The sequence below is a fragment of the Neophocaena asiaeorientalis genome, unplaced genomic scaffold (assembly GCF_003031525.2).
Source record: "Neophocaena asiaeorientalis asiaeorientalis breed wild unplaced genomic scaffold, Neophocaena_asiaeorientalis_V1.1 scaffold327, whole genome shotgun sequence".
Taxonomy (NCBI): Eukaryota; Metazoa; Chordata; class Mammalia; order Artiodactyla; family Phocoenidae; genus Neophocaena; species Neophocaena asiaeorientalis.
In genome coordinates this window covers 8,375,780-8,383,968 of record NW_020174560.1, presented here as the reverse complement: position 1 = coordinate 8,383,968, position 8,189 = coordinate 8,375,780, and the positions used below count along the sequence as shown (strand labels likewise).

At 41.0% G+C, this 8,189-nt stretch overlaps 1 protein-coding gene across 1 annotated transcript in view; it reads left to right on the top strand.

Annotated features, from left to right (window-relative positions):
- Positions 1-3,677: 3,677 nt before the first annotated feature.
- DDX52 (DExD-box helicase 52) overlaps positions 3,678-8,189 on the top strand; it is a 23,558-nt gene continuing 19,046 nt past the window's right edge. The window contains exons 1-2 of the mRNA XM_024757667.1: positions 3,678-3,776; positions 4,844-5,042. Of these exons, the coding sequence (XP_024613435.1) occupies positions 3,690-3,776; positions 4,844-5,042 (286 nt within the window). The 5' untranslated portion in view covers positions 3,678-3,689. The remainder of the gene's footprint in view (positions 3,777-4,843; positions 5,043-8,189) is intronic.

The following is an 8,189-nucleotide window of genomic DNA, read 5'->3' as shown; positions in this document are numbered from 1 at the left end:
ATACCGGCGGGGCTGGGGTGGGGTGGGGATCAGATTTCAGCAAGGTCCCAGACCCAAGTGAGTCACGCTTCTTGATTCTTGGCCCCAAGGAGTCATTCCTCCTCCCAAATTCCTGCCTCCCCCCGCCGCCACCAAATTTAATAGATCCTGTTCTCAGGATCACCTCTCTTTCTGACTTCTGTCCTGAAGGAAGCATTTCTAAAATTCCTCCCCTTTCGGTCCAACCAGAAACCTGACTCGAGAGTTAAGGGAAGTTTGGCATAGGGTTATGTTTAAGAATCAAGTGTCTGTATGACAACCCAGCATCGTTTACATGTGACGCAATCATTGCTGAAGGCTTAAATGCGTTTAGATGGGAAACAGCGCTTTTACTGTCTTGGGTTTAGGTTATTGGATTAGCTCCACTTGTATGGTGGCCTTCCTGATGAGGAGTTCGCTACTTGGGCCCAGTAGTATCCTCATTTACCATCATTTGTATTAATATTACCGACCACACATGCTTGTCATCAGAAAGAAGCCTATTTCAGCTGCCTGAACACATTTTAGATGTCTTTGAGGGCAGACTTTGGCCCAGAAACTCAGCATCTATTCTTCAACTTGCCCTTATTACAGCTGATACTAGCAATGTTTCTTTTGTAAAATGTTTGTACATAGATCGTCTTTGATACTGCTGTTGTGATTTTTAAAAAAAACAATGTAATAAAGTATGAAAAAGGCACAAACCAAAAGATGGAGTTTGTGAAAACTTGCTCCAGGTTTATATCAAAAAAAAAAAAAAAGCAAAACTCACCTTTGAACCCACATCTGCCTCTAGTTACTACTCTACTTCTCTGCTTTCCTTCTCAGTTAAACCTTTGGAAAGAGTTGGATTCAGGGACTTCCCTGATGGCGCAGTGGTTGAGAATCCGCCTGCTAATGCAGGAGACACAGGTTCGGGCCCTGGTCCCGGAAGATCCCACATGCTCTGGAGCAACTAAGCCCGTGCGCCACAACTACTGAGCCTGCACTCTAGAGCCCACGAGCCACAAATACTGAAGCCGGTGCACCTAGAGCCCACGCTCTGCAACAAGAGAAGCCACTGCATTGAGAAGCATGTGCACCGCAACGAAGAGCATGCAGCAACAAAGACCCAACACCGCCAAAAATAAATAAATTTATTTAAAGAAAAAAGAGTTGGCTTCATCACAGTCTCCCTTTCTCCACCTCTAGTGCTCAATCATCTCCAGCCACCATGCCACTGAAACTGATATTAGGTCACTAGTGACCTCCATGTTGCGAAGTTCAGTGATCTTTTTTCTTCGTGCTCAGCCTCTCAACAGCCTTTGAAACATCTGATCACTACCTTTTTGAAACTTCCCTCTGGCTGCCAGGACACCACATTCCTCGTCTTCCTACCTCACTGATTGCTTCTCAAACTTTTGTTTTATAGTTATATCCTCCTCTACCCAATCTCTAAATGCTGGTGTGCTCTAAAGGTGAGTTCTGGGTCCCCTTCTCTTCCCTAGTCACACAATGTCTCTAAGTGATCACATTTATGACCGTGCTTTTAGATATGGGTTTGTCACCACTTACATAGGGATTGGGTTCTAAAGTCGGCTCATAAAGAAAAAAAAAAAACTCATGAAGTGTAATTACTCTTGGAAACTACTTAAATCACCTATAAATTACAGAAGTTGTGGTTTCATACATGTTGATTTTACACATGATTGTGGCCATATTTATGTGCCAAACTGAAGACCAACACTCCATTTTCTAAAAATCTCAGTTGATTATTTTTCCCTTGTCATGTTGATATAAATTGTTTTTATTGAGCAATAGATGAAAAAGTACTTGGGGCTTTCATTTAGGAGCCACATTTCATGAAAAATACTTATTTTTAAAGAGCAGACACAATTGGAACAGCAAGCTGCTCCCACAATGAGAGAATTGGGGACTGACTCCATCTGAGGGTACAGCAGACTCACATCTCTCATCTCATCCTCACTCCACACTTACTTTGAGTGTAAAGGAATCACACAATTTAAAGTGTTTCTCACACTCTCTGGCTGAATATGTATAACTCAATTTTAATAAGTTAAATGCTTGTTTGGTATGATTCCATTGTACCATTTATATGTTGATGACTCCTAAATTTATTTTTCTAGCCCTGACCTTTTCCCCTGAGCTTCAGATTCATGGAATCAACTACCCACCTGGACATCTCCACTTAAGGTCAACGAGGCAACTTAACATGCCTAAAACATAAAAACTGATTCCACCCCCCATGCCTCAACCTCACACACAAAAAAGCTGTTCTCCTTTCAGTTTTTCCTAGCTCAGTAAGTGGCATGCCACCTACCCCGGATTTCAAACAAAAAACCTAGGAGTATTTCCTCCCTTTCCTTCACCTCCACATGAAATTCATCAGGTGAATTTAGACCTACCTCCAAAATATACCCCAAATCTATCCATTTAACTCCATCAGCACAGATACCACCCTAATCCCAGCCACCATCATCATTTCTACTTTGACTGAACTGTTTCCACTCTTACCCTTTCTATGGTCCATCCTCCAAATAGCCAGAGTAATCTTTTACAAAGCATTCACTCATTCATTCATCAAATATTTATTGAGAGCACACAGGAACTGGGGATACAGCAGTGAAGCAAATTAGATCTCTGTGCTCCTAGACTTCATTCCAGAAGGGGGAGGCAACTCATAAGTAAATAATTTTGTACAGTACAAATACAATGAAGAAAATAAATACAAAATGTAATAAACTAAGTCATGTTGCACTCTCAGTAAAAAAATTTGAATAGCTTCCTAGCATGCTTAGATTAAAATCCAAATTCCTTACCATGACCCTGTTATAAAAGTCTATGAGGGCTTCCCTGGTGGCGCAGTGGTTGAGAGTCTGCCTGCCTATGCAAGGGACACGGGTTCGTGCCCTGGTCCGGGAAGATCCCACTTGCTGTGGAGCAGCTAGGCCCGTGAGCCATGGCCGCTGAGCCTGCGTGTCTGGAGCCTGTGCTCCGCAACGGGAGAGGCCACAACAGTGAGAGGCCCGCGTACCGCAAAAAAAAAAAAAAAAAAGTCTATGAGATCTGATTTTCATTTGTCCCTTCAACCCTATCTGTACCACTCCCTCACTGCAACTTGGCTCCAGTCACCCTGGCCTTCTTTCTATTTTCTCAATGTTCCAAAACTTTTTCCTTCTTCATACAATGTTTCCTGTGTCTGGAATGCTGTTTCCCATATCTGGGAAAGGCTGCCTCCTCTTAGATCAAATATCACTTCATCAGAATGAACCTAACTAACCTACCTAAAAGTGGCTCCTCTCCCTTTCTCTATCAATTACACTGTTTTGTTTCATAGCACTTTTTCAGGAATTATTCTGCTTATTTATTTGTTAACAACATCTTCCATCCCCACTAAAATATGTTTCCCGAGGTGAGATTCCTGGGGTGTTGTTTACCAAACTATCCCTAAGAGTGTAGAACAGTGCCCGGCTTAAGAGGATCTTGATAAATACTTCTTTAAAGAACAAATAAAAAACGACCCACTGTAAGACGATTAAAACTCCCAAACTCTTAACTGCCGCCAGGCTCCGCCCCGCGGAGCCACTTCCGCCCAAGGTCTAGCCCCAGACCTTCCGGGAGGGGAGTCCTCTGCGCAGGCGCTGTGGGACCGCGGAGCTTTCTGGGAAAAGATGGATGCTCACGATTTGTTTCGCCGGCTCGGCGCGGGGGCCAAATTCGACGTGAGACGCTTCTCGGCGGACGCTGCCCGATTCAAGGTACTGTGTGCAAGGCGTCAGAAGCCTGAGTAACTGAGAAGGGGCAGGTGCCGGAGAAGGGACTGGCTGCTGAGGGAGCCGGCACTCGGAGACCCCGTGGCCTGGCTGTGGGGCATTTTCCCTCCCTTGGCGTTCAGCTCACTGCAGCCTTCTGAATGAACTCTTTTTCTCATCATTCTGTAGACTTTGTTGGGTCTAGCAAGGAAACGTTTCCTCCCGGCCTCCTTTCTGAGTTTATTCAAAGCACAGTTAGAATCCTACTTTCAGAAGTTATCTTTTTTCCGAAACAGTTGGAAAAGAATTTGAAAAACCCCAAACGGAGAGAACAGATGATTTCACTGTAGTCTCTCCAGGTTTGTCTTGGCATAAGTATGCCTTTAGTGGGCATGTTTTTTTTTTTAATTCCCGCAACTCCATGGCGTGTGAAGTAACCAATGAGTAGAGCGATTTAGAAATGGGAGATCTTACATAGGGAATTATTGAGTGATAAATCGGGAGTAGTTAGGGCCCAATTGTGGAAAATCTTGAATATCAAGATTTCTTGGTATTGGGATTAGGGACATTTGTGTGTGTGCGCAGCACGTGTGTTTCTTCTTTCTCTATCTGACGGCATAGCATAGTTAAGAGTTTGAACTCTGGAACCAGATTATTCAGGTAAAATCCTGGGTCTGCCAGTTACTAGTTTTGAGACCTTGGTCAAGTTACTTAACCTCTTAATGCCTCGATTTTCTCATCTGTAATATTGCTATTTACCTCGTTAGGGTTGTTGAAGGAAGAAGGAATTTAATATATCTACTAAACATGCTTAGAAATCTGCCTGACAGCATGTGTTATGATTATAAGTGTTAGTTGCTATTATGACTATTATTATTACTTTTATAAGGTCAGAAAAGGTATCATCTTGGATTCCATTTGCCCAAACACACACTTGTCAGCTCAAACAAATATTTGGTGAAAGATAAAAAAGATGGGGAGTAACTGTACCCACACCCTTACTGCCAACACCGCTAGGGTGAAAACAGTGCCAGTCTGTCTATAGATTTCATTTGAAATTTTCTGGGTTTTAGATAGGAAAAAGGAAATATGACTTTGATTCTTCGGAGGTGCTACAGGGACTGGACTTTTTTGGAAACAAGAAGTCTGTCCCAGGTGAGAGTGAGTCATCAAGAACTCATCAGGAGCTACAAGATGAAGAGAAAAATGAAGAGAGCCTAACTGAAAGGAAGAGGCAGCAGAACAAGAAAAAGAGGAAGAAGATGACTTCAGGTTAGTGCTTGATGTATTTTTTTTCTTTTTTTTTTTTCAATTACAGAAATTATGCAAGCTTATGATTACACCTCAGACAGTATACAGCTATTTGTCAGTTGATGGCATTCAGGTTGTTTCCAGGTATTTGTGATTACGAATATTGCTACAATAATTTACCGGTACATATATCTTTTTGTACAGGTGCTGTGTTTCTGTAATTAGCATCCTAAATGTGAATTCACTAGGTGAAAGGATATGCACACTTCTTTCTTTGAACAGATACAAAATGACTTCCCACAGCCATGTCAATGCTGGATACCGTTGGTCTTAACATTTTAGCCAATCTCATGAGTGAAACTATTTTTTAATTTGTATTTTTTTTTAATTTATTTAATTTATTTATTTTTGGCTGCATTGAATCTTTGTTGCTGAGCGCAGGCTTTCTCTAGTTGCGGCGAGCAGGGGCTACTCTTCGTTGCGGTGCGTAAGCTACTCATTGGGTAACTTCTCTTGTTGCAGAGCACGGGCTCTAGGCTTGCTGGCTTCAGTAGTTGTGGCTCGCAGGCTCAGTAGTTGTGGTGCATGGGCTTAGTTGCTCCACAGCATGTGGGATCTTCCCAGACCAGGGCTCAAACCCGTGTCCCCTGCATTGGCAGGCGGATTCTTAACCACTGTGCCACCAGGGAAGCCCCTGTATTTTCTTGATAACTGGTGAGGTTGAACATCTTTTCATAGGCTTTGTTGGATATTTACATTTCAAGTTTTGTGACTTGTTTGTTTTTACACCTTGCCTGTTTTTCACAAGGTTTTTTTCTGTACTCAAAAATAGGAGTATTTACCTTTTTTCTTTGTCTGTTACATCTATTAAGCTTCCTAGCCATTTTACCCTTTTTTTTTTTTTTGCGGTACGCAGGCCTCTCGCTGTTGTGGCCTCTCCCTTTGCGGAGCACAGGCTCCGGACGCGCAGGCTCAGCGGCCATGGCTCAGCGGCCTTGGCTTACGGGCCCAGCCGCTCTGCGACACATGGGATCTTCCCTGACCAGACTGGGGCATGAACCCGTGTCCCCTGCATCGGCAGGCAGACTCTCAACCACTGTGCCACCAGGGAAGCCCTCTTTTACCTTTTTAATAAACTAAATACTTACACATGGTTTTAAAAAGTTATACAATGGTGAAAAGTAAATTTTCTTTCCACTGTTTTGTCTCTAGTCCCCTATTTCTCCAGAGGCAACCACTGTTAATCAATTTCTTAGGTATTTTCCTAGAGATATTCTATTCACATGTATTTATACCTCGCTTACAAAACGTGAATGATAGTGTACTCTGTATGCTGTTCTGTTCTGAACCTTCCCTACCCCTACTCCTTTTATAGAAAACAATATATCTTGGAGATTGTTTGGAATGAGTAGGAAGTGCATTGCCTTGTTCATTTTAACATAGCATAGTATCCCATTGTCCATTCCATAAGTGATTTAACAAGTTCCTATGTGATGGACTTTTAGTTTGTTTCCTCACTTTTACTGTTACAGTGTTGCAGTAAATGTTTTACTTTGTGTGTATGTGTGGGTATATCTGTCTGATAAATTCTTAGAAGTGGAATTTCATAGTTAACAAGTCATGTTACTTTCCTGGTTACAAGGAAGTTTAATAAAGCCTTCCACCGAGATGAATTGAAAAAAGACCTGACACAAGCTTAGGTTGCCCTGTTTTCCAGGGTAGCCAGAAACACACAGATATGTCCTATAACCATTTAGCAACAAGTGTGGATAGACATATATATAGTTTTAATTGGAAAATTCAAGATCTTGTGGATGAATAATGATTCAGGTCTGTTAATGCCAACTGTCTCATAAAAGGGAGCAAAATTTTATTTTTTCAAAAAGTCTTTCCAAAAAAAGAAGTCATTCCAATTGGTGATGCCCACCAGCCATGTACGAGAGTTTCCTTTTTATATTAATTTGCCTCCTCGTGTACTGTTGCACCTTTTTACTGTTAATATTGTTCATCTGTCTCTTCTTAATGTGTTAGGCCTTATATATATTAAGGAAGTTAGCTCTATTCTAGCATACTATGTATACAGATATGTTTTCTAGTTTGTCCCTTGTCACTTATCGTCTTTATTTATTTATTTATTGCCATTTTATGTGTTAACTTTTCCTTTATGGTTTTTTGGGTTTGTTTTTACATTCTAAGCATTAAGCTTATTTTTCAAAAATTCCCCCATGTTTTCTTATTTGTAGTTTCATTTTGTTATATTGAAATCTTTGACCCTCTGGGATTTTATTTGGTATAAGGAATGAATGAGGAACTAATTTTTTTCCAGATGTCTAGCTAATTGTCCTAATATATTGATATTACATCTTCTCCCTGTTGGATTTAAATACAACTTTTATTGTAACTTACTTCCCATATATATTTGGGTCTTTCGACTCTATTCTATTTCATTGATTTCTAATTCTGTATTCCTGCACCAGTACCAGCTTGTGTTAATTAATGTGGCCTTACTTTATAAATTCCAGTAGAGTGGTATGGCATACTCTTTTTATTGATTGGGCAACTGGATATTTTCTCCCTAAAGTGATCTATAGAGTCAGTGCAAACCCAGTTAAAACTCTAGTAGGCTTTTCTGGTAGAAATTGAAAAGGATTTTTAAAAAAATAAACATTCAGTTACCATGTGACCCACCTATTCCACTCCTAGAATTTACCCAAGAGAAAGGAAAACGTGTGTCCTCACAAGGACTTGTATACAGGTGTTCATAGTGGCTTTATATGTAACAGCCAAACACTGGAAATGACCCAAATGTCCTTCAGCAAGCGGAGGATAGACAAATTGTATATCCATACAATGGAATACTACTTGTAAATAAAAAGTTAAAATTATTGATACATGCTCCGACATGGATGAATCTCAAAATAACTATCCTGAGTGAAAGAAACCAGACTAAATTTATTAAATACTATATGATTCCATTTATATAAAATTCCAGGAAAAAAAAAGCTAATTAATCAACAGTGATAGAAAACAGGGGACTTCCCTGGTAGTCCAGTGGTTAAGACTCTGCTCTTCCACTGCAGGGAGCACAGGGTCAATCCCTGGTCAGGGAACTAAGATTGCGCGTGCTGTGCGGCACAGCCAAAAAAGAAAAAGAAAGGGAGGGAGGGA